We start from the raw sequence: 27,283 nt of genomic DNA on the forward strand, positions 1-27,283 counted from the left end.
CTAGACGACACTTCTAAGGTCGGCCGGTCAAGAGTCCGATAAGCCGAATTGAAGAATGGCGTACCACAATGGCGGGTCGACGTTGCAGCCTGTGGTTGATGAGATTGTTAAGAGAATAGCTGGGTGGAGAGGGAAGCTAATGTCTTTTTCCAAATTTCCCAAGTGGTCACTTGATATGATAAATTCACATATGGCAAACTGTTTATGGAATGACTTTGAAGGGCATAATAAGATCCACCTAGCGAATTGGCATTTGGTGTGCATGAAAAAAGATTATGGTGGGCTGGGGGTCCCAAATGTTAGAGATATGAATCCGTGTCTGTCTTTTAGGGTCGTGGGTCAAGAGATTTATCAAAGATGAGAACAAATTATGGAAGAAATTAGTGGAAATTAAGTCCATGAGAAATGCCCCTAATATTTTCTATCTTTCTAATGCTCATGTTCCTGTGTTTCGGAAAGGAGTTCTTTGGGATGCAAAAGTCCTGAAATTTGGGTACAAGATGGGTAGTGGGGGATGGTAGAAAAAATTAGTTTTGGGGAAGATACCTGGTTTGCGTCTGCCCCTTTAGCAGTACAATTTTGGGATCTTTACCCGTATCACAATTCATAAATGAAAAGGGTAAAACATTAGCAAATGTGTGGGATGGCAATGAGCTGAAAGTAAATTTTAGGATAACTTTTTCTCAATCTATGATGCAAAGGTTGTATGAGTTGTTAGAAATTGTGTCGGCTCTAAAAATGTCTAATGAGGAGGATGTGTTACTCTGGCAGTATGAGTCTAAAGGGGTTACTCCTGTTTTTATTCCTGCTATGTGGAAGTTGTCTGTACCTCCTTAAGTTCAAATGTTTTTGTGGCTGTTGTCCTATAATAAGTTGATGACGGTTGATAACTTGAACAAAAGAGTAGAGAAACCTTTGCAATTCATGTTTTGGTCTGAAAATGAATATGTAACTCATTTGTTTTTTGGATGTGTAGTAGCAAAAGAAATCTGGCAATACGATTGTGTATGTCTAGGTACAGGCACTAGGCAAGATTATGAATCAGTAGCTAGACATTGGTTAAATCAGAAAAAAGTTGCTGAAATCAATGTTATCTCTGCAGCAACATTAAGGGGTATTTGGCTTACTAGAAATGAATTTGTGTTTCGTAAACCGTGTTGGCGGAACATCAAGGTGACTTTGAGGAGCATTCTGAAGTGAGAAGCTGGCAACCGATGTTTCAGGGTGTTCTATTGGGAAAGATGGAAACTTGGTGTCTTTTCCTGGAGGCTCAGCTGCGAAGTCCGATGAAGATCATGTACCACTGAAGAAGAAGAGAAGTATGCTCAAAAGGTGTGCTAGTGAAACAAGGCTGAAGAAACAAGGTCTATGGGAAGGTGATCAAGATGGGGGCCATAGTCATCCTGAAGGCAACAAGATGCTGGAAATGGCTGTCCATGCCTATATCTTCAAGGGTGATGGATCTGTGTTTTGCATTCCTGGAGCTTCAACTACAAGTGCTGCTGAAGATCGTGTGATAGTAACAACGATGACAGGAGGGCTGACGAGGTGCAACACCGAAGTTGATATGAAAGCGGAAGAGTGTACCTGATAGATGGGGCAGTTCTTGCTTTGATCTTTAGCTGATGTTTCCTTTTCAGAACTGCCTATATTTTTACTTGTTTGTAATCTGGTGCGCAAAGAGAGAGGCTAAAACTGTGAGGGGCTCGGTAAGCTAGGTTAAGGTGCAGGCTTGCTAATTATCTACCGTTGCTGAATATTTTGGGAGAGCTGTAAACGTTCTTATCAGTCTCATTTAATGAAAATGGGACAGGGCCGAGGCCTTTTCTTCTAAAAATGGCGGCTCGACGTGTGCGGCGAAGGATGCGGTTCGATATTCCCGGCGAGGATGCTATGGCCGTGCGGCTCGGTGAGCTGGCGAGATCAATTTCGGGGTCTGGCTCAGGACAGAGGCGACGAATTTGGCGAACTACGAGGTTCGGAGTCAACTGCCAGGACGGAGCAGCGGTGGTGGACTTGGGTGGTCCGGTAGCAATGGTGGGGGCGGAGGGACTGGACTGTGACTGCTTCTACTTGTGGGTGGCGAGGTGAGACGTGGGCGGTACGCCGATCCTCAACCAGGGGGTGGTCATTACCGACCACCCCGCCGCGTTTGGGCCATCTCGTGCATGCTTTCTTCTACAGTTCTACTATAGGTCCTCACCAGAGGTACCCACAGACATCCCTAGTGGTGGGTGATGAGCCAAAGGCTCTGAGCTTAGATTAAGGGTCTGTTTATTTGGATTTCTATTTCTGGAGAAGTTTGCTTCTGGTTTCTGTGTTGGAGGGGTTGCTTCTCCAGAAGCTGTTTCTGTAGAAGCAGTGACCTGTTTGGCAACCCCGCTTTTGGATGCTGTGGATGATAGCTTTTGAGCTGAAATGTCTCTTATGCTCCTGAATGTTTGGAGTGGATTTGTTTAGGTTTTGTAAACTGTTATTAGGATGCAATTGGCATTCGTGGATGCCTTGCTGGTGTGTGCCGTGTCTTTTTGAGGTTGATTACTTTGGATGGTGTATTTTTAAAATTTATCTATCTACCACCATGGAAACCTCGGCTTTCAGAATGCACTACTGAACTAGAGCTATAAATAACACTCCACAAAAAAGAACGAGGGCTAAACAGACAGCTCAAGAGGCAGAAACCAAGAGACAGCCAGTCAAAAGCTTCATTGTTTAACCTTATCCTCACACAAACACTCCCTGATCATAGTTCTCAAGGTGAAGAACAAAGAGAACAGAGTGGAGAACTCCCAAAGACGAGCAGCAGCAGCATGGGTGCTGTTTTGAGGATGACACGGATCATAACTTCTAGCCTATCCTCTCATGCTCATCAAAGCATTAGCAATATTGTCACGAAAAGTGTTCATGTCGCTCTCTTCATGTGCACTAGTGCTCTCTTCATGTTGAGATAATGATGCTTGACTAACATTTGGAATGTAATCTTCATCTTGATCATATCTATCAAATAGATTATCTTGCAAATGGCTTTCTCGAATAAAGTTGTGAAGGGCCATGCATGCAATGATAATTTTTTATTGCTTCCACATTGGATAACTTGGCAAGTAAAGAAGTATTCTCCATTTCATCTTGAGAACACCAAATGATCTCTCTATCACATTGCGAAGGGAAGAATGCAAATGGTTGAACACTTCTTTCTTACCCCTAGGACCCAGGCCTTGTCAAAACTCCACTAAATGGTATGTCTCGCCTTTGTATGGAGATAGAAAACCCTTCCAATTGGGATAGCTCGAATCAACAAGGTAATACTTTCCTAAACATATAATAACTATGTCAGCGATATGAACTAGATGATGTAAATAAATATACTTTAGAGGTAATGTTGATACCTTCAGGAGGAAATGGAAACTTATCAGCATAGTTGTTTAATGCTTCATTGAACACCCTTGTGTCATGCACAGAACCCGATCATCCAGAAACAACAAAAGTGAATCTCATATCAAAGTCGCATACAGCTAGCACATTCTGAATAGTATATCGATACCATCCAACATGTGCAACCGTCTCATCAGAAGGCACAACAACGGGAATATGAGTACCATCTATTGCTCCAATACAATCATTAAAGTGAGGTGAGAAACGAGGATCTTGAAGCCTAGAATGCACTGCAACAAAGTGAGCAACAAAGTGAGGATCTCTTGGTTTGATAATATCCACGGCTAGATTGTTGACACAATTCAACACATGTGCCAACTTTCTACTGATAGTCTCATTAGACCTCTCAAACCGATTGTCAATTTGGCTAAAAGATTGTGGAGCACCACAAGTCCATAAAAACATGGCCAAACATTCGATAGATGTCATACCTGAAGTTGATTTCAATCCATAGTTTGACACCAATGTATCATGCAAACTATCAAACACTGCTCTGGTCATCCTAAACATCTTGTAACAAGATCTAGGTTGATTCAAAGTTTTGATGACCCAATCATAACCAGTCACATCAGGTTGTCTCCTAGCTGCCTTCTTCAAGAAAGTTTGACCATAGTACATAGCAAAAACATTTGCTGCATCTACAACCAACTTTCTCCTCTTCAATGCAATATCCAATTTTTTAGCGTAATCATCATCACTTGAACTGTCACTGTCACTTGAACTCATCTACAAAGCAACAAATAGAATCAGATAATATATAAATTTTGAATGAATAATAAACAACCAAGTCTCATGCCACATTATTACAGAAAAAAGATGAACGATTACATAATACATATATGTCCAAGTATGCATCATCACACATAAATAGCCAAGTCTCATGCAACAACACACATAAATAGCCAAGTCTCATGCAACAACATTCATAAATAGCCAAGTCTCATGTCACATTATTACATAAAAGTTGAATTTCAAGAAAGAAAACATCAATATAAATAGGATATTATTTCTTCCTTTCTTCGTAGCATCTCTTGAGCCAATTGAGCCTCCCTTCATTTATCTCAAAAGTGAGGAATATTTCACGATTTTCAGCTTTCACAAACAGTTTTGTAGCCATAAAATGCTCATCACTCCCTTCAACTCCTCCAGCTTCTTTTGCCAAATTCATCACCTCTCTAATTGCCTGACGAGTGTAGTCACCAGTCAATGCTTTTGAGGTTACCGAGTTAGAGCTAATGACATCATCCACCATGCGTGGCATGACCCTAACCATAGGATTCTTCCCCTTCTTCCTTGGGCTAATCTTCGTTGGGCTACTAGAATTTCCCTTCCGCTTCTGCTGCGTCCTAGCAGCCATCATGGGTGCAATATCTTCCTCCATACCTTCCGCATCCTCATCATCAACATTTATGTGGCTGCCAGTGCCTTCTTCACCTGGGATGCATGCAGACAGACCGGATACATGACTCCTCTCAAACATAAACTCCATTTCTTTGAGGTTATTTGGTGGACCATAACGCAACGCCTTCTTCTCTCTCTGATTTTGTCCCAGGACAATGAATTAAAATTAGTGGCCTCATAGTATAATAAATTGCAATGTATATACACAATGCTGGGGAATATATAACCTTAGTGGCCTCTTCCCAAAATTCTTGACTTGCTGATACTGTCCCTAATTCTGCATTCCACCCAAGCCCAGTATTGTTCAAGAGTGATTTCCAAAAAGTGTACAAGATCTTCAGGTTGTCCCAACGGTTTTTTAATTGCTTCTGAGTGTAATTTCTCCTTGTTTGAGCCAAAAACTTCTGACCCAAGCTCTGATAACCTCTTGCATTCAATCCACCAAGAGGTCTATTACCAGCATGGATCTCCTCAACAGCAAGCTTGCAAAAAATTGTGGTACTATGGGGATCCCAATCTGCTTTTGCAACACTTTTGTTCTTCTTGTCCATCTAAATTTCTCAAATTAAATTAATAGTACAAACAAATTGAACATGGAACAATCTCACAGAACATGCCATTATGCCAATGTATACATGGCATGTTCAGTATACACATCTTCCCAATCTTTACAAATATGAAGGAACAACAAGCTACAAAATTTTCGGAACATGCCATTATGCCAATGTATATGTGTACTAGTTCATGTAAAACATATAGTCTGTCTGTCAGTGCAACATAATCTAGAACCTGGAATAATCAGGAAGTTCAGGACACACCAGCTAGCTCAGATCAGCAAGCACCGAATTGTGAACAAACTTTTAAAAAACTAAGATCAACAGGGGACAGTGACACAGAGTCAGATCTGATTGGATCCATCTACTCCTTGTATATCAATACCACTATCGGCCAACTTGCCATTGACATACACCTAAAGTAGCATGTCTATTGCAAACAAATAGAAAGAAACAGGATATCGAATCAGCATAAAAATTGAGTAATATACCTTCTTGACAAATATGTACAACTAGCTAATTAGGAGAACAATATATTGTCAGCACATATAATTGAGCGATATATGTACAATTAGCTAATTAGGAGAACAATATAGCGTGAGACAGTACAATTATCCATTGCAGATGACCATACAATTATCCATTGCAGATGACCATACAATTATCCATAGCTACAACAGAACCAAAGGCTGAAATTTTGGTTGACAACATCCATTGCAGATGACCATACAAATTACTGAAAAATTAAACAAAGGTGGCACCAATCAGTTAGGGGACGGCTGATCTGTTACCTCGAAGCTCGTCGGACGGAGGAGGTCTTGGTGGAGGAAGACCGAGGGCTCGTCGGAGGGAGGCCTACTCGTCGGAGGAACGGATCTCGCCGGAGGAAGGGCGCCCACCGCAGCAGCACGAGCGCGAAGGCCGACAGGCCACCGAGGCAGCCAGAGACGAGGACCTGGCCGTGGAGTTGGTGGACGTGGGCCGGCTGCCAGTGCCTGCCGGAGGGAGGGCACCTCGCCGTGGGGCTGTAGGGCCGAGGTTTTTGTCGGCGGGCCGAGAGCTCGTCGGAGGGAGGAGGCGAAACCCTAGCCGCCCTCATCGCCTCTCCTGCCGAGAGCTCCCGAGTCGAGTTTGATGAGAGAGGCCGAAAAAAAACGAACTGGTTGACCATTATAAGCGATGGCAGAGGCGGGTAAATAAGCTAGAACTTGATGGGGGAGGTTCATATCTCAACCCGCAGAAGCCCGCAGAAGCACCCGCCGAGCTACTTCCTAAAAATACACTGCGAGCAATGCTTCTGTGTGCTTTTGCTTCTGCGAGTGTGGGTTCAGAAGTAGCGATGTTTGTTTGGGCTTCTAGTTTTTGGAGGCTAGAAGCTAACTAGAAGCCCAAACAAACACCCCCTAACTCCAACTAAATTGCTATTCGTCTCTTTACCTTATTATTTAGCAAAGAGATATAAAAAATTGTCTCCAACCGATTCGCTACGCCTATCGTCACTTCTGTCACCTTGCCATCTCGCCTCTGCCTTGTGCCACATCTAGCGAAGGTCTCCCTCTCGTCATTGACCAACGATCGCCATGAAGTCGCCGGTCCTTTCTGCTACCGTAGCCGTAGGTGCATTTCATCTTCCTCTTCCCAGGTTGATTTGAGGTCGTAGGTGTTCGAGTTAGCCAGATCTGTGGGAGAGAGTGAGAGTTACCGGAGAGAGAGGCCGTACGTGCTGCCCTACCGTCGTCACCCATCCGATAGATCTGCTCGACGCTGCCCTGCCGCTGTCACCTGCCTGCAGTCGTGTGGTTGACGCCCTCGCCCGCCTGCCGCATGAGGTGCACTAAATGTAGAGATTGGTGATGTCTTAAGAGCGGGATGGAGGGTAAATTAGGATATTTAGAAATTAAAGGCTCTAAAATCTTCACAAGATAAATCTACCTTAATTTCTATCTAAATGTGCTATAGATTTATCTAGTGCGTCTTCTCTACAGCTCAAGAGGAAGAGGATTGCAACCTATCCTAACAAGGTAAATTGTAAGTATGTAAATACGAAAATGTAAATAAGGTAGAGAGATAAACTTGACATAAGGGATTTTTATCCTGTGGTATCAGTAGCACACAAGCCACTCCAAGTTCGTGTTAGAGCTCTATAAAAGACATGCTCCCGGTCATCAAGTCTCTTCCGATCACGGCGATCATGGCTCTTGAGCTACCAAATCACTAAGACAAGACCTCAAGCAAGATGAGCCACCAAGCCACCAAGACGAGGTCTCACCACTAACCTCTTCCGGTCACTTATACACCGTATTTACTTTGAAGCTTTAGTCACAATGACAAGGGCATCTACGTCCCCGCATAATCTTCTTGCCGTCGCTCCACACAAAGCAGAGGATTAACAAGTTATCAGCAAGTCATCAAGACTCCAAGGCGACGACGTACCTTTTGATACACGGTTGGATCACTCTTTGATCTACTCTCTAGGTTGCAGCACCTAGCAACACTTCTCTCTAGGTCTATAAGCACTAATCACTCTCTAATGATATCCTTAATCGTCTTGAATGAACACTTTAAGCACTTTGGTGACTTGGATATCTTCTCAAGTGTGTACGAGTTTCTTCTAGACTCCAGCAGCTTCAAATGACTAAGTGGAAGGGTATTTATATCTTCAACCCTGTGGATTAGCCATTGCTCCAATGACTCAACTTTACTATAAACACCAGATGATCCAGTGACAATAGTAGTATAAGCACCGAACCATCCGGTGAGTACAGCATCAGCAACTAGCCGTTGAAACCTCACTCAAATACATTCTGAACACCAGATTATCCGATGTATCATTCACTTCTTTCATCGGACTATCTAGTGTGTTGTCTTACACCAAGCCAAGCCACTTGTTCTCTGTGCATTTAGTCTGGTGTGTAGATCCTTTGATCACCGGACCTTCCAGTGTATTGATCTTCATCTTCTACTGAGGCTTTGACATCTTGCTGGAAAACAATCTGGTATGTTAACTTCTTTCATCACCAGACCATCCGGTGAGTTGAAATTTCTCCTTTCCTCATTTGCATAGCTTCTGTTAAATGCTCCAGTGTAGGCATCCAATGTGTAGTGCTTTAATCACCAGACCGTCCGGTGAGGTCTTCATTTTTCTCTTCTGAGTGAAAACACTTCGATGTGTATAGCCTTCTGAGTATCGGACCATCCGGTGAATATAACACACCCGGGAGAAATACTCTGGTGTGCACAAAGTCCTGAGTACCGAACCATCTAGTGAGTTCAATAGCCTCTAGACAAAATACTCCGGTGAGTGCAAACTCCTCTGCACCAGGTTATCTGGTGAGAACGATTTCCATGGGACATCTCCAATTCAATCAAACTTTGTTCCAACTACGGTGGCCTCTTCATATGTTGAATCCACGAGACCTACTAACATATACTCTTGAAAAACATGTTAGTCTTAATGACTATGTTGCAATTAACTATTAAAATCACAATTATAACATAATAGGATCATTTTCGCTATACCTGCAAGAGCGCCAAAGTAGGGGATGAGAGGCAGGGCGGGAGCAGTGCGAGGTGACGGCCTATTTGGGGTGAGGAGCCATGGATTTGGGGAGGTGCTTGTGCTTTATATCTGTGAAGTTGTGCTCTTATTTTTGTTTTTCGACTATATGAATATTGATTGATCAATGGTATATGATTTTGCAATGCAAGAATGGATAGCTATATGTAGCTGTTGAGTGGCCAAAATGTTGATGGCAACCAATTTTAGGGTGACAACCAATTTGCAAGTCCCCTCTGAAAAGGAGGACATTCTTTTGGTGTCGGTATGGCTACAAATCGGCATGGATACCGTTCACAACAATGAACAATCTCATAGTACATATTGGGAAAGAATTCATGAGTAATTCCATGCGCATAAAGACTTTGAATCAGATTATTCTTCCAACTCTATCATGCACTATTGGTTCATCATACTAGAGAGTGCTAACAGATTTTGTGGATGGTATGCTCAGATTCAAAATAGGAGGCAAAGCGGGGTGTCTGAGCAAGGTAAGGTATAAATGTTTCTTCTTTAGTTTGGTTGTAACTGTATATGTTGCTAGTATGTTTGACAACACATATTCACTTGTGCAGGTGCTTCAAGTATGTGAATTGTACAAGGCAATAGACAAGTATGGCAGATCGTTCGGTTTGTTTCATTGTTAGAATATCTTGCAGCACGAGCAAAAGTGTAACGATAGATGCTCTCAAAAAAGATAGAAGATATTTGCCAATGCAAGTCTAAAATCATCTACTTTTGAAAGCAATGAAAGTCATCATGATGAAGAAGAGGAGGATCTTATTTTAGAGCCTAGCGATGCAAGGCCAAATGGTAAGAAGTAGGAGAAATAACGACAATGTCGAGGTAAAAATTCGGTTTCTCTAGGGGAGAGCCTTTACATGGAAGCATTGAAAAATGTGCGGGCCAGAAGAAAGAGGACGAAGCCTTGAAAGAGATTAAAGAAAAAGAATGCAATGATGAGAGAATTGCATTGGAGAAGAAAAGGCTTGAACAATATGAAAGAGATATAGAGTTAAGATAGAGGATCGAAGATGATAAAGTGATGAATATAGACATTAGTGGTATAAGTGAGTGCCAACAACAATACTATATGAGAATGCAAGAGGAGATCATTACTTAACGATATGGCATATGGTCGGGTTGAGATGATTTATTATGTGTGGATTGTCATGTTCTTTTGTGTTCTCTTGTACGAATATGTTGTTGAATAAACTATGTTTTATTAAGACAATACATATTACATGTATACTCTTCTTCAATACTGGTCTCGATGACGTTGTCAGAGATGCTTGATGAGATCCTTTAAAGCTGAGAGTGAGTTTTCTTATCCCTAATATTATGATGAACTTGAATGAACCCATGTAATTCATACGTACGAACTGTCGAAGGTCTCACAATTTCTCCAACACCATCGTAATAGAAATCTTTATCTTTATCTCGCTCATCTTCAATGATCATGTTATGTATGATGGCACAATTTGTCATGATTTCTTTGAGCGTGTGTTTATCGCAGAATCGGGCTAGTTCACAAACTATAGAAAAATAAGATTGTAGAACACCAAAGACTCGTTCGACATCCTTCCTAATTGGTTCATGTGCCTTGGCAAAATATTCTCTCTTATTGCCTCTTGGTAATGATATGATCTTCAAAAATATGGCACATTGAGGATAGATTCCATCTGCAAGGTAATATCATATTGTATAATTATGACCATTAATGATATAATAACTATCGGAGCTTTCCCTTTGGCTAACTTTGCAAATAAATATGGACGGCAAACAACATTGATACCATTGTGAGACCCTGGTAAACCAAAGAAAGTATGCTAGATCCAAATATCTTTAGAAGCAACAACTTCTAGAATGATTGTGGGCTCGTACACATGGCTGTGATACTGACCTTGCCATGCTGCAGGGCAGTTTTTTCACTTTCAATGCATACAATCTATGCTGCCAAACATTCCCGGGAAACCTCTTTGCTCTCTAATTGCAAGTAATCTAGTTGTGTCATTCTCATTTGGAGATCTCAGGTATTCATCTCCGAAGACTTCAACAGTAGCTCTGACAAACCTTCTCAGACTCTCTATAGCCGTACTTTCACCCATACGAACATATTGATCCGTATAATCTCCTGGTATTCCATAAGCTATCATGATGAATGTTGCAGTAATCTTCTACAAAACAGATAACCCCAAGACGTCCACTTATATATCTTTTTTGCACAAAATAATCATCATGTTGCTCGATAGCTTGAACAATGCGAAGAAATAGAGAACGACACATTCTAAACCTGAGTGAGGAAAGAACAATGAATAAACATGCATGAAGAAAGAGTATAAATTAACAGAGAAGATAAACAAAAAATAGATTAACTGCAAACTTGAGGTGAAAGAAAGTTGGGCCATAGATAGGAGCATTAAAAAAATAGTTATCGTACATTCTCTAATGCCCAGCTTTCCTGCCTCAGTGAATATACTAACGTCCAAACACAGAACTGCTAGGTCGTAGAGCATTCATACGCTGATATTGTGTGTGAGCTTGGTGTAGTATAGCAAGAATGAGTTTATCATCGTCATCATCCGACGACAACAATGAATCCAGGAGAGATTTATGACTCCTTTTGAGGTGATAAGGAAAAAGAACAAGTATAATGATTTAGTGTAGCAACAAGGTGAATAGACATATATATAGAGAGTGGTGGAAAATAGCAGTTAGAATATAGCCGTTAGAAATATAGCAGTTGTAAAACTAGCTATTCGAAATATAGCTGTTGAAAAAATAATCGTTACAAAAATAGCCGTTCAAAGTAACACTATTTAAAATAAACTATTACTAATTAGTTACACGATAATAATAAAATAGAGTTGATTGACATAAAAAAGATAAATTTAACGTGTCGGTTGGAACATACTAAGCAGTAGAGAGTGAAATATAAATAGCGTACTCAAGAAATAGAGAGGCAGAAATAATAACTCCGTTAATAATGTTCTTAGTGTTGCAGGACGCGTCCACTCCATGATGTTGCGCGGCTCGGTGTCCCCGTGTGGAATGCATTGCTCCCAAACCTGCACCAGCACTCGTCGTACTTGCGGTTGGCATGGGACAAGATGAAGCCAAACACCTAGTCCAGCGCCGCCCTTGTCTCGGTGGAAGCCGCCGCTGCATGCCAGTGCGTGGCAGATAGCTGTGGCCCCTGGCCCGTGCCCCGTGCCCCGTAGGGAGGACGGAGAGGAGCTGACGGAGGTCCTGGTTCTACTGGCTGGGCCTTGTTGCCGGTTGCTGAGCATGATGATGCCAGCAGGTGGTAGCCCTCGATGATGGCAGTGCTCGGCGCCAGCGATGGGGGTGGTGTTGAGGAGAAGAAAGCCGGCGCGCGGCTGAACTGCGAGGTCGACAGCCGAGAGATACGGCGCCTGTCATGGCGTATGAGTATGTCACGTCGATGACTTCGGCCAGTTTTGTCGCCAAAATTGCTGAGCTACTGCATCCTGTAGATATTAGCGGCTGACGTGAAGTACCCACGCACGCATAATGTGATGTGACGACAGTCTGGAGAAATACGATGTAGCGGATTGCGATTTGTGAACTACATTACAACGAGACTGTTTGTTTCCAACTTTCCATGATGAAACCAAATCAGTACGGCGGGACAGACATGACCAAATTACCTGTGCGACCAAACCAAACGCGTCGTCGCGGCGGTCAGGTTCCGGCCAGTCCCCTCCAAGAACGCGAACATCCCCTCGCACTCCGCGACGATGGCCTTGTCCAGCCCGCTCCGGATCACGGGCGCGAAGAAGAGCCACGACGCGGTCCCCGTCACGAACGCCAGCGTGAGCGCCGTCGCCACGGGGCGCGGCGGCCGCCACCACCACAGGCCGCTCTGGCTCTGCCACGCCGCGCACCACCCCTCGGCCACAGCGCACGCGCCGTGCAGCGCGAAGAACGCGACAACTTCCCCCGTCCCGGGCTCCAGCGTGATGTAGTAGAACATGACCTCGTGCATGAGCCCTGACACGAGGAACGCCGCGAGCACGCCGGCGGGGGCGCCGAAGCGGGCGCGCGCGGGGTGGTACACGCAGGGCCGGAGCACGGCGGGGACCATGAGGTTCCACCGGCGGCCCCAGAAGTCGCGGAGGGAGGAGGCGAGGTACGGCCGATCGAACTGCGGCTCCAGCTCCGCGCCCAGCAGTGCACGAGCGAGCGCCGCGGCGGATGCGAGGAAAAGCTCGAGCATCAGGTAGACGTGCGCGCCGTCGAACGCGGGCACGGCGTACGCGGGCATCCGCGCCCTGAAGCGCCGGAGCGAAACGAGCACGGCGAAAAGAGCCGCCTTGGACGCAAAGGACAGCAAGAAGAACTCGGAGGAAGGGGGCGAGCCGCGGGATGGCTGCTTCTCGTCCCGGACCTTGACGGGCAGCGCGGCGCACGCGAAGAAGCGGACGAGCGGGAGCGCGGGGTGGAGCGGCCCGTTCCCGGCGGCGAGGAGGAGGAGCTTGAAGCCGCAGAGCCAGACAAGGAAGAAGGCGGAGACGGTGCGGAGGAGGATGGAGGAAAAGGCGAAGGGGAGGACAGGGAGGAGAAGAAGCACAGGGAGGAGCGCCGCGAGGCGGGGGATGCCGGGGGCCAGGCACGCGGTGGCGAGGCGCGCGTAGGCCATGGCCCCAAACGCGGCGGCCGAGACCACGGCGAGGGCGGCTAGCTCGGACGCCATATGTGCCTTGCTCGTTTCTTGACCACGGCACGGCGGCCACCGGGCGAGATCCGGATGAACTGTAGCGTGGTGTCGATCGAACTGTCGGAGGAATATAGTATTGGAAATGGCGATCAAAAGAGAAAGGATTTTAAAAAAAACATCATGTGCCACTTGGGGTAAATTAATCTTTAAGAACGTGGTAGTTATATGCAAGGTTTCAAAATTCGATTCTGAGCCCCGGCGATTTTTTTTGATATTCGCAGTTTTAGATAGCAATTCGGTAAAAATTGGTCGAATTTGTTAAATTTTTATTTTTTGAAATTTTAAATTTAAATTTAACTGAAAAACAATTGATTTCTGAATTAATCGGTAACCGTGAATATCAAGCGACATATTTTGAAACCTGATTGTATGCTCATACATGCATCTCTCCATGTGTCATCCCGTCCCGATGGCTTTGAACTTTTTCCCTGATAGGAGTAGTACGTGTCCACCTGCTCCAGCTCCGGAGTTTCGTCTTTCTGTTCAGGCGAGGCGAGCGCAAGGTTTGTCTGCTGCTCTCATTTCCTTGTGCTGTTGCCGGCCAGTCGCTGAGCGTGACGAATTGATGATGGAGTGGGTGCCTGGGTGGTACCGGTAGCCCTCAATCGTGGCAGCCGCGCGGAGCTTGGCGCTTGTGGTGACGGTGATGTGGACGAGGAGGAGGCCGACGCAGGGCTGGACTGCAAAGAGCACCTGGAACTTCTCATCTCATCCATCTCAGTCCATAGCTTAATTAGACAGATCTGAAGGCGCCAAATGGGATAATAAGGGCGTACCTTTTGCCAGAGCAACCAAAGCATCCAATTCCTGACTATCTACTGAACATGAAGTCCCTATGCTGAAGTAACTGAATCAGAGCATAGTATGTGCTGGAGTGGACATGTGGACCCGATCATCTCTGCTTGGCCATTTTTTGAACTTTGGATTGGCAATTCGAAAGACTATAGTACTGAAAACTTGTATTGAACTATAGTAACATAAGTTATCTAACATCGTAGCACTGAATAGAGATGGCCAAATGGATAGTCCAGTCTGAACCTATTGAGACACGATCCGTTAGCTAAATAGTTCCGTTAGCTAAACAGATCGTGTCGTGCCGGTCCACGTGCCGTGACTCCAACCCAAGCATGGCCCGGGGCCCACGGCACAGTAGGTTCGATGACTTTTTTTGCCCGTCAGCCCACGAAAAATTAGAAAAACTCACAAAAATTTGCTTTCACTCGGAATCGAACATCCGACCTTCAAATTATGAGTCAAACACACTATCATTACACTACATATCCTATATAGTATTAGATCTAAATAAATTATATAAAATACTAAAAAATATGAATAGTTAAACGGACCAGACCGTGTCGGTCCGTCGTGCCGTAGCTCCGACCTAGGCATAATCTAAATCGTCGTGCTATGCCGGCTCGGCCCGTTAGCTGTCGTGCCATGTCTGGACCGTGCTAACAATACTCGGACCGACCTATGTTACACAGTCCGTTTGAAAATCTTTAGCACTGAATGTAGGCAACGTACATCAACTTGTCGCTGTGAATCATCACTCTGCTACTCGGGGTGTTCTTCTCCAAGCCAGGCCGTGCATTTGATCATCTGTGTTGGCCGTGGCCCCGTGCTCGCTGTGCTGGCTTCTGTGTCTGAGGATCTTAGCATTCACCTAGCGAGCATGTGTGTTCAGGACTTTAATGTTGACTCCCGTCTCCTTCGTTGTAGCTAGTCAGTGACTCGTCAGCTCGTCGTTTGCTCGCGTATCTACTGCCAAACCGGTATGGAAATATGGAAATGGAACTCGTGCCTGGGGTGGGCAGGTGGGGACTGCCTGTTTCTGACAAAACCGGCACTTGGTTGCCTGTTAACCAAAACTAGACTCGCCAGTCGCGGAGGCCCAGAGACCTCCGAATCCTCCCCTTTTATGCGCTCCTACGACCCGAACTCCACCCAACAGAGGAAGAGGAGCAACCAACCCATCTCGCGCCGAACCTCGATCGTCCGTGCCCGTGCTCGACAGGCGGCCAGAAATCAACCACGCCGTGGTCGCGCGGGAGCCAGAGCGGAACTCGGCAACCGCGGCCAGAGACCGATGCGCCCCGTGCACCCGCGCACGCGACTACACGGCCGCCGACGCGATGCACCCCCGGGCCTTACGGGCTGCCACCACGGTATGGGCCGCGGGCCCGCGGCTAGAGTTGCGAGGGCTCAAGGAGTTGGTCGGCCTCAGCCCGGTGCGCGTGGGCTCTGCTAAGCAGATTCGATTTCGGGCCCTGCGTCCGCGCGCTCGCTCCGCCGATCGCAGCACGGTCATCGAGAGGCAGCGACGCCGTCGGCGTCGCGCGGCGCGGCGTCCTACTCCCACCGGCCCGCGAGCGTTGCCTTCCCGTGACCGTAGATTGCTTCGGCTCGGTGTCGGTGGATGTCACGTGCCGCGACCTGGGATCACGAACACTGCGGTCGCACACCGGGGCCTAGCTATAGATAGGGCGACCGCAGTTAGTGCGGACCATGGAGACCCATCAACTCCCATCAACAAATGGATTTGTCTATACTTTTTTAAAAGTTTTTTTAAGCTGGGTTAAAATGGTGCGCAGTCCGTTTTCTTTAAATTCTTAGCCTCACTATTGCAATCGACTCAACGTTTTGCGAAACCAAGTTCAATAATTTTGGTACACTAGTTCAAAAAATTTCAATTTCACCATCTAACCTTGCAGTTTGAGCCTTCTTATGAATTCAATATTTTGAAAAAATTTATTCAACATTTTGCAAAACCTAGCTCAATAATTTCAAAACACCAGTTCAACATTTATATGAAATATATTAAAATAGTATATTACAAATGTTGAAATAGTACACTTAAAACGTTATTTTTTTATTAAAAATATATTTATATTAGATCTTATTTTATTATATTAATTCTAAACAACACGGTGGTTCAAACATATACACGATCTGAGAAAAAAATCGTGTTTAAAGATTCAAATTCAAGGAAAAATAGCACCCACCACAACCCATCCCCGCTCCGCTTGCAACCGTACTCCTCTCCACGCACTAGGGTATTCGCTTTTTTAACATTCTGAAAAGTGACAAGTACTCATTTGTTACCATATCCCACATACATAGACTTAGAGATGACCTGCATATCATCCTCAGCAATAATTACCACTTACTTAAAGTGGTAACCGAGCAATTATCTCACCACGCACCAATCTGAAAGCATGCCCTAATCAGGACTGGTAGTCACGAGGTGCAGTTCACACGTGATGGTGGGTCAGCAATCAAACCGAGATTTTCCCTCCTCGGTTCGATTGCTGAGACCATGAAAATAAATTCTATATAACAGTATTATATATGTATCCTCGTATAGCATCACTTAGAGAGGATAGATTTCACTTAACTAAAAAGGTATTATATATACTTACTACTTAATATATATAATTATCGTTAATTAGATTTCATCATCGCTTTAAAATCCATATTAAAAACAAATAACGATCATCTAGCTGATGCTAAAAACATACATCAATAACCCCGCTTTAAAATCTAAATTAAAAAAATCTAAAGGATGCTATATGAAAATCTACCATTCACCACGCACCAATCTTCTGCAGAAGTCAATCAGCGCCCGGTCCGCCCGGGAAACAAGCTACTAGTACAAGCAGAGCTGCCAGCGCCAGTGGTGCATGCATGATACCAGATGCATAGCATCCATCCTGTGCTGAGATCAGGTGGATCGATCGATACGACATGCAGCCTGCGTGCTGAGACCGATCACCTCAAACGTGCTGTTGACACGTACGTACGGTACGTCGCGATTAATCATGTGAAAAGCTGTTCCTCTCGTACGTATGTACTGAAATAATGACGGATTAGCGACCAGGAGGCTAGTAAGGGGGTCCATTTCCGTGCAATTAAGCAGTGAAAACGCTGCCCCACCGGCCGAGCTAGCTAGCTCTCTTCTCGTTGCCCAAAACACATGCGTGTACAAGACGCAGTTCATTTGTTGATTGTTACAGTAGTTGAATGGTACTCAATTCAATCACGAATATTTTAACATTTTAGATAATGACATGATCTTTAATATGTAATTTTGATCATTTTTTCTATTAAAATATATTTATAAATTATATTATGAAAATGTATTCGACACAAATCTACACATGATTTTTTATATTTCTAAACTAAATATTTGAGAAGTTGTTGATAGTCATAGTTTAACAAATCAGATCAGACACTATCCAAAAGTCAAATATTTGTGCCGGAAGAGAGTAGGAACAATGTCCATAGGTCCACGGATCCATCAGCGTAAATGCTTTACAGTTGAAAGATGCGATCCATCATCCGTCACCGCATGTGACGAACCAGCGCTAATTTTTATTTTAAAAAGAAGGGGAGTGAAGACGATTCAAAGGTACAAGGAGAACTAAATTTGAGCAACCAAGCACTAATCACGCGCATGAGTTCATGACACGACGGATAATCTCTATGAGAAGTACGCGCGATGACTCCACAACACATCCTTGCATGATCATGGAATTGCCAGCTTTAAACGGCATGTCATTCTCTCTGGGTAAAATAACCAAACATGTATTAGATTGGGATCTAGCTGTGCATGCATTCGCCACATCACGCCTACATAAAAAACAGCCAGACTCGTTTACATTTGGGATCAACTGGTCGTAGCTGGCAGCCAACTGTCGTAAAGCGAAACTCACGAGTATGATTATGAAATGGCAATTTGGTACGATCGAATCCTCGAGTTCATGCATGGCCATGCTGCATGCATAATGGTAGAACTGGGGAGCTAGCAGAGCAGCAAAGCGATTGAATGGATTGATTGACCGTACTTAATATAGTTCCAGCTCTGTAATTAGGCTTTCAGGTTTTTATCCTCCTAGCTGCCACAAGTGGATGAGTGTTGTATTGTTCAAACCCCTTCTTTCCTCTTAATGAATAACACCAGAATGTTCCGGGTGTTCCCTGAAAAATATAGTTCCAGCTCTCTATATATACTGAAGGTCAATATTATTACGCACCAAAAGTGTCCCAGCTGATCGAAGATGCAATATATAGCTATCTTTTACAGTATAAACAGAGAAAATATTTAAGTTTCTAGTTATCTTTTTTGCAACGAAGTTTTCTAGCTAGTTAACTACGCTACAATTTTTTGTAACTCCAATATTGATCAGAACTATAAGATAGAGGATTATGTTAGATATACATATACGTATAGGAAACTAATTAGCTATCTCTAAATCTCATCATTTAGAAACTAACTAGCTATCTCTAAACCTCATCATTTAGTAGGTCACGCATAGCTTCGCGGGAACTAACTAGCAATGAAGTTAAATAGACGAGTTCGTCAAGAAACAAAGGTATATGTGTCTAGCCAGCTTCCAAGTGGGCCTAGAAACACTTCTTCAGTTTAATTCCAATCTAGCTAAATCATGCAACCAAAATGTTTTAACCAAACGTAGAATGCGTGCGTGTGTGTATGTGTGTGTGATCACGCACATAACAATAGAAATCTTTATAGTATATAAGCATATAGAATAAGAGGTTCACAGCATATACATGGAGAACAAAAAAAGAAAATTGATGTTTAACTAACCTAATTCACAATTTATTTGCTCCATTTCAGAATAGTTGTCCACATGGACCTTTTAACGCATATATACCAAGGAGGAACAAAATCTGGATAATAGTTGTCCAAATGAATTTTTTGACTCTGTTTATGTGTATTAAGTAACATATTTTCAGTCGCTCAATATTTTCGCATCATTTCCTCATAAAGAAATATCTTTCATGTCGTTAGTAGCAAAACATCATTATAACAACAATGACTAGAGTTAATTTCCTCAGTGGGACTTCTCCAGTAATAAATAAGTGACTATATAAAACCTAGCAATGTTCTTTGGTACAAATCTACAAATAAACTTATTTCTGTTGCCAACATAATATTCAGATGTATCAATAGCGAAATTTATAAGGTGTTTTAATGCACTCATCACAAACTTCTATTTAAAACTATATATGAAGGCTAGTAAACTGGAACGAAATGATAGAATATAGTCAATGATTCTTTTAGTAGTAAACCATGCATATTACTGCCATTGCATTGGAAAAGAAAGAGGTAGCATGTGAAACTAGCTAGATGGACTGCCTCAGCTATCATGACATGCCAGCAGGGGCACCAGCTAGCTAGCTTCATGCAATGCCCAAGAGATTTGAGGCAGTCAAAGGAGGATCTTGTTTAGCAGGCCTGGTCTTCCTCTTGCTCGTGAGTCGTGAATATGGTTGTGCTTTAATGTGTTGCATAGAGTAGCATGTTATGAATCTCGTACCCTTTTTTTTTCTCACAGAGAAAAGACATAGATTAAGGCAAACTTGAACTCTCAAGTTCTTCGAAAAGTAGAACAGTAAGAGAGGGAAGATACATATGGATCGAAGCTAGAAGATGCATATATTTCACGCTGTTCATCATCTCCTACAAATATATGTGTGATCTACTGACCTCTCTAGACAACAGCTGGGATATATAGCTATGACCGGATATATTTGGATCATCAATCAAAAAACACATAAGCGTCAAACTGATCTCTGAATAGCTTGAAGAAGAAATCCACTTAACTAATGAAATATTACATGAATCAAAACTCCGAAGAGTGAAAGAAACCAAAGCAGGATGAACGAATCTTGTTTTGCACAAACCATATATAGAGACAGAATAAGAATATGTAGAAATAACGACATAACATAGCGTGACATACTCTTGCATAAGTACGTACGTAAATCCTAGGAACGAAGGCGGATTTCGGACCAAGACGCTTGATTCCCCAAAGCCATGGCGCAGTGTACGAAGAAGCTGAAGAGGAGTAACCTGGAAAAAGGAAGAGGAGGAGAGAGCCGCACCAATCTGATGATGGCTTCTTGACTCACATGATAGGACTAGAACAGATCAACCACACCATCATCATGCTCCTCTCTCACTCTCTTTCTGTCACCTCTCCTTCTCTCTCCCCTTCCTCTTTCTTCATGGACTATACTAGCTTCTTCGGCCTCTTCTTCCTGGAAGTAGGTGGAGGCGACTCTGGAGAGGTGGTGTGGTAATCATGGCGGCCAAGGGCCCAAGGAGCTTGAGGCAGCATGATTGCTTCTTGGAAGTAGGGGGAGGAGATGCGCCTCGCATCACATGGTATGGCAAGATGAAGCTAGCTAGCCACACACATCTCTTGGTTTATTGGGCTCTTGGTCTTGATCCTCTTTCTAGGGTCTCTCCCCCCTCCATTATAATGTGATGGTGACACCAGCGTGATGGAGTTTGGCCGATCTCCAAGGCTAGGGCATGTTTAAGGCCAGCCTTTGGCCTTCCCTTGGGCCAGTAAAAAGCAAAACAGAAGTGAGAAAACTATAAAGTGTTCGTACTTCTTACTGTATTTGCCTGTAAAAGCGAAATGCTCAAATATGGAGTACTCCATTAGCAAGGTTATATTTTACAAAAATAATAATTTCAAGAAATCCAGTTCATAATAATAAACCAAATGGCGCATCAGTAATTAATAACAACGGGGAGGAAAATAATATTTACTCTTGTATTTTCTTTATAGATCGAAGACATTTTATGCAGGATCTAGGTCATAAGTCTAATCTTTATTAAGTGTATGCGAAATTATACCCGTACATCCTTTTTTACAAAACTGTAAATTCTTGTACGATGTCTTAATTCTTGTAAACTGTCACATAAATTTGTTTTCCTGATTAACGTCACAGTGAGAGATTCATGATATCAAGTTATTTAAATTTTCTAATATCTAAATTCTATACAAAATAGCAATGTTTTTCCCATTTTAATATAAGTGTTAAAGTATTTCAATGTATTAGCTGAAATAGCATGTATAGACCGTCAACAAGACATACGAATTATATATACAAATGAAGACATTACCGCAGAAACAATGAAATAAAAGGGAGTGACACAAACAATTTTCTAGGGCCCGATGTCTGTAGCATTAACAGTCGTCTGAGTGTGTCAGAACTCACATACATTTTTTATAAATACATATGTTTCTAGAAGATTCTGTTTGTGTTTGTATAATAGACACAGACGGATCTTAGAAAAATCATATATGCATGTATGATAGATACAAACGGATTATTATGATAAACCATCTGTAGTTAAAGACTTAGGTACTATTTTAAATTTGATCGCTCGCTCTCCTCTTTTCGATATCCCCTTTTTACAATATGTTTGTCTCTCTCACTAAAGCGACGAAGTTCATCCCCTTCTGTAACGGTGAGTTCAAGGTTTATTCGGACGATTTTACTCTATTTGGTACTCGATCTACATGGTGTGTTAAATTATTCATCCATTTATTGAGAGTTTGTTTGACGCTACACTCTTTGTTAGAGCTTAATTTTGCAAGGGAGGTTCGAGATCTAAGCGACGAATCAAGGTTTAGGGTTACACTGAGGTCAGTTCGAATTGCATTGTAGTTTATGCATTCTATACTGAGTGTTGTTGTGTGTACCAGATCTGCAATAGAATATGTCTTTTTTTTCACTTTTATCAAGCGCTAGGAGGATATGGTTGTTCATATGCCTACTTTCACTGTTAGGATGTTAATCATTGATTTTGGTCATGTGGAACAAGAATTCTTCATTGTTGTGAAGGCCACCACTGTGAACACAATTTATATATTTGATTTCTGATGAAAATTTCTCTATCGATGTTTTTGTGAACTACAAAATTGATTTGAACTATTATCTCTTACTTAACAAGGGAAAGAGATTTAGAAGAAATATTGTTTAGTTCTGCCGCATGACTGAGTTAGTCAAGATGATGTTTGATCCTAATAATAGCAAGAAAATGTATGAAGACATTTTTTTGGTGAGATTGTGGTGAAATGCATGCATACTGTTGAAACTGAATCCTTAAGACCTATTAGGGATTCATAGGTTTATGTTCTGATATTAATTTTATGTTTAATTATGTTATGAACCATATTCTTATGTTAATTAATTTAATTGTGATGTATATGCATGTGATATTCTTAGGTAAATTTGCATGTGATGCCTACGATGTATGTCATATTATGAGGGTAAGCAGTAAATAAAATGGGTTCTCATGAGGAAGGGTCACATAGACGGTTTTTTAGTAAAATCCGTATATGACACTTTATACAGACATATATCCGTAAAACATGTTTGTGACCCTTAATATACACAGTCGTCTCGTGGATAATTCCATGTTCCGCACGGTAGAGGGAAAAGTCATCAAAGAGTTACTCTCATCCTCTATCAGACCTAATATGCTTTATTTTCTTTTCCAGTTGGTTTCTACCTCGGCTTTATAGACTTTAAAGAATTCAAGGATTCATATTTTGTTTTTACTAGATAGAGATAGCAATACCTAGTCGCATCATCAATAAACGATATAAGGTATCTTTTTGCTGCCCTAGTCAATATTCCATTAATTTCACATAAATCAAAATGAATAAGTATAAGGGTGTAGGGACCAGTGACGTTCTAAGATAGGGTGAATTAGCATACTTAGAACTATTTCGGCTCAAAAACAACACAAGATAAACTAATATCAATTTTTATCTAAATGTGCTCTACGTTTATCTAGTGTGTCTACTCTACCGATCAAAGCGCTTGCAACCTATGTAAGAAGGTAAATTGCAAGTAAGTAAATGCGGAAACGTAAATAAGTTAGAGAGAATAAACTCGGCGGAAGAATTTTTTTCCTGTGGTATCGATGGTATGAATACTACCCCTAATCCACATTAGAGCTCCACAAAAGATATGCTCCCAGTCAGCACCCGGTCACGATTCTTGAGCTACCAAGTCACAAAGACAAGTCCTCCACCTAGATGAATCAACAAGCCACCAAGACAAGATCTCACCAGTAGTCTCTCTTCTGGTTCATCGTTGTCGTAATCACTTCGGAGCTTTAGCCACCAAGGCAAAGGTCTCCGCGTCCCCGTACACGCTTCTCATCGCCGCTTCACACCAAGTCAGAGGGTCAACAAGCTTGAGCAACTCCGGATCAAGTTGCCGGTGAGTCACCAAGACTCCAAGACGCTGGCGTACCAAGAGGTACAAACATGGATCACTCCTTGATCCACTCTGCAGGCAGTAATCACCTAGTAACACACTCTCTAGGCCTATAAGCACTACTCTCTAATCTTGTACTTAATTGCTTTGAATGATCATTTTAAGCACTTTGGTGGCTTGAATGTCTTCTCAGGTGTATATGAACTTCTCTAGACTCCAACTGCACGCCACACATTCAAATAACTAGGTGGAGGGGTATTTATAGCCTCAAACTCACGCACTAGCTGTTAACCCAACGACTCTAAAAAGTTGTTAACACCGTATGATCTAATTAGAATAGTAGTACTAACACCGAATCATCTGGTAAGTATACTCTCAAAACTAGCCGTTGGAACCCCACTCAAGCTACTGTGAACAACGGACACTCCAATGTATAGGGCAACATCATCACCGGATATTCTGGTGAGTATACCTTAACCATCCGAGCCAACATCTTTTATGTGTAAATTGTTCTGGTGCCTTCTCCGGTGCTTATCAATTCATTACTGGACAATCCGGTGAGCAATCCTCATCTATCCGAGCCAAATGCAACCCTATCTGGAAATATTACTCCGATGAAATGATCTTTAGAGTACCGGACCTTCCGGTGAGGTCACTGCATTCTCCCATTTTTCAACAATACTCCGATACTTACCTCCGGTGTGTGCACTTCTATAGCATCGGACCATCCGGCGTAGGACTTGTGTCTATTTTGCACACGTGTCACTAAGAAATACTCTGGTGTTTAGCAAACACTTAGCACCGGACCTTCCGGTGAGGTCAAATGCTTCTAGACACAATACTCCGGTGTGTTCATCTATGTGAACACCGGACCATCCGGTGAGTTCATTTCTGTTGGGACTTTTTCCAATTCAACCATACTTTATCTCGGCTTCGGTGGCTTCTTCATATATTGTATCCATGAGACCTACTAATATATATTATTAGCAAACATGTTAGTCCCATTCACTATGTTATCATAAATCACCAAAATCACAAACATGACATAATAGGGTCATTTTCCCTACAATCTCCTCTTTTTGGTGATCGATGACAACACAACTAACGTAAATGGAAAATAACAAATGATACCAAATGTAAATATTATAAATGAGCATAAAGCGTTACCAAATTGCTTGGATGCATGTTCTTACCAATTAGTCCCTCTTTGTGGTGGCTCCCTCTTTCTCCATTGCCACTATCTGCTTTGATCGACCAATGCAGAAGCTTTTCTTTTGTCGATCTAGACGCCTTATATTGCTTCTAGCATCCCCTTCTTCTCTTCCTTTATCAACTTCGGCATTCCTATACCATCTTTCTTTTTTTCTACAATATCCCTTATTGTTACTTGCTTTTTGCTTTGGTCATCCAAATTCTCTCCATTCGTCAACAATCCCAAAAAGGACTATATGCACATGTTGAACTCAAAGAGAAAAATATTAGAGAACATGGAAGAGAGCTTCAAAAATCATGATCTAATTGAAAGTATATCAATTGAATGGATATCACTACAAATGAATGATACCAATTGTAACTCGCATAATATAGTCTAAACTCTCCATATATGGGTGCATACATATAATGAGAATAAAATATATGCGCACCTAAATAATATGTCAAGATATGAAGTTTAAGATATATTATACATGGAGGTAGCTTAAATAAACAAAGATTTGACAATGATACCAATTGAAGCGCTTAAGCATTGCATACCTTCAGAGAGATATTGATTGCTCTATGAGACTACAAAAGATGTCAATGAAAACACTTATTAGTCTCAAAATCACAACCTATAAAATATACTCTCCCTAAATATGTGTATATAAGTCTTGAATACTTATGAGATATATGCACTTGTTATTTATAACAATAGAGATTTATCCTATACATTGGATCATGACATATAAAAGATATCAAATGTAAAACTAGTGCCATGTAAAAAACATACAACTAATAAACCATGTATATTGCTTATGTATTATAGAGAAACACAAGCAACCTCCCATATGAGACTTACACTAGGCATTACAATAAATTGAAATAAACACATACAATCCTAGATGAGGTAAAAAGAGTTACGTCAAATGAAAAGATTTTGTATCTACCTTCATTACCTCTTTTAACTTGGATGAGATTTGGGTATATGATATTCATGGTCTTCATCAATACGCCCAATCTTGAAAACTTAGCTTCTTTGCTTAAACTTTTACTTCATCTTTTGATCCAAGTCTCCAAATCTCTTGAGCCGCTTCGGGTTTTAAGTCTTCTTTAGAACCCAAATTGATTGGGGCTATTTCATATTAGAGATGATTTCCTTGTGCACCCAAATATATTAGTTCCACCTACGATCCTTCTTCCGAATCATGTGTGCAACTACCTTGCCATTTTTCTTCCTTTTGAGCTTGTACTGGTTGCTCTTAGTCTTAACCTTATAGTTGAGCTTGGTGTAGATGTTGGAGATCTTGTTAGAGAGGTTCACTATCTTCTTCTTCTTTTTGATCTTCTTCTTTACTTGTTTGCATTGGAATGACTCGTGGCTTCTTTTTATTACATTTGAAATATGTCATGGTTGACTCCTCCGTAAGCTTCTTCACCATGAAAGTATGGTTATCTTGAAGAGGTTGGACATGTACTTTGCCTTTTAATCTCGCCAAGTCCTGTTTGAGCTTCTTCGCTTCTTACTTGACCTCATCATTCTCTTGTGCAATGAGTTTATTAGATTGTTATAGAACAACATTCTCAACATAATTCTCATTGCAAAAGGGTGAGCTAGATAAAGCATATAAATCATCACAAGAAGTAGAAGTATCTACCTTATAATTGTAATTAAAAATAAAGGTAGATTACTTCAAATGCACTTTAGCTTGAGATTCAATACACTTAAATTTAGCCTTAAGCCTTTCATGCTACTTGTTTAGCAAATTGAATTTGCACAATAATTGTTCATAATTAGAAATAAAGGTAGCTTGAATGTCATTAAGTGCATCGAATTTCTTAAACTCTTTAGATTGCTTCTTAACGGCCCTTTGTTGCTCATTGATCAAATTAAGAAGTTCATCATATAAGGGAGAATCCTCATCGGATTCATCATTACTTACATCACTATCTATACCTTTGACCATAAGGCACTTGTGAGATGGCTTGCAAGACGACTTTTGTGATGACGACTTTAAGGAAGAGTTTCTCTTGGAGGAGTGGATGATGAGGTTTTATCGCTTAAATCTTCATCATCACTCACTCATCTCCCTGTGCTTGCGAATGCTTTGGCTCTTCTCCTTATCTCCCTCTTCTTGATCTTGGCCTTCTTCTCTTCCTTGATGTGATCAATTGTTTTGACCAAGTCTTGAATGGAGATTGGATGATCAACCTTGGCATTAATTCTCTTAATATTTTTCTCCAATTTTGAGAAAAGCTTGGGCATCTTGTGATCAATTTCTTCATCACTTGATGTGCTTTGCTTATCCTCTTCATCGCTCTCTTCATCTTCATCTCCATCTCCATCATCTT

At 42.1% G+C, this 27,283-nt stretch overlaps 2 protein-coding genes across 2 annotated transcripts; both read right to left on the reverse strand.

Annotated features, from left to right (window-relative positions):
- Positions 1–4,435: 4,435 nt before the first annotated feature.
- LOC133925510 (L10-interacting MYB domain-containing protein-like) lies at positions 4,436–6,486 on the reverse strand. Its single transcript, XM_062371414.1, has 3 exons — positions 6,247–6,486; positions 5,061–5,384; positions 4,436–4,969 (listed from the first exon to the last, which is right to left on the reverse strand). The coding sequence occupies exons 1-3, from the start codon at positions 6,484–6,486 to the stop codon at positions 4,436–4,438; spliced, it is 1,098 nt and encodes a 365-aa protein (XP_062227398.1).
- A 6,083-nt stretch (positions 6,487–12,569) lies between these two features.
- On the reverse strand, positions 12,570–13,763 carry LOC133924372 (probable long-chain-alcohol O-fatty-acyltransferase 5). Its single transcript, XM_062369867.1, has one exon. The coding sequence runs from the start codon at positions 13,658–13,660 to the stop codon at positions 12,611–12,613; it is 1,050 nt and encodes a 349-aa protein (XP_062225851.1). The 5' UTR covers positions 13,661–13,763; the 3' UTR covers positions 12,570–12,610.
- Positions 13,764–27,283: the final 13,520 nt, after the last annotated feature.

The sequence above is a fragment of the Phragmites australis genome, chromosome 7, assembly GCF_958298935.1.
Source record: "Phragmites australis chromosome 7, lpPhrAust1.1, whole genome shotgun sequence".
NCBI classification, from domain to species: Eukaryota; Viridiplantae; Streptophyta; class Magnoliopsida; order Poales; family Poaceae; genus Phragmites; species Phragmites australis.

Coding starts and splice junctions, on each gene's coding strand:
- LOC133925510 (XM_062371414.1), bottom strand. CDS start 6,486: ATGAGGGCGGCTAGGGTTTCGCCTCCTCCCTCCGACGAGCTCTCGGCC. Junction 5,385..6,246: donor GAGATCCGTTCCTCCGACGA/GTAGGCCTCCCT, acceptor TGAGAAATTTAG/ATGGACAAGAAGAACAAAAG. Junction 4,970..5,060: donor TTTGGGAAGAGGCCACTAAG/GTTATATATTCC, acceptor GGACAAAATCAG/AGAGAGAAGAAGGCGTTGCG.
- LOC133924372 (XM_062369867.1), bottom strand. CDS start 13,660: ATGGCGTCCGAGCTAGCCGCCCTCGCCGTGGTCTCGGCCGCCGCGTTT.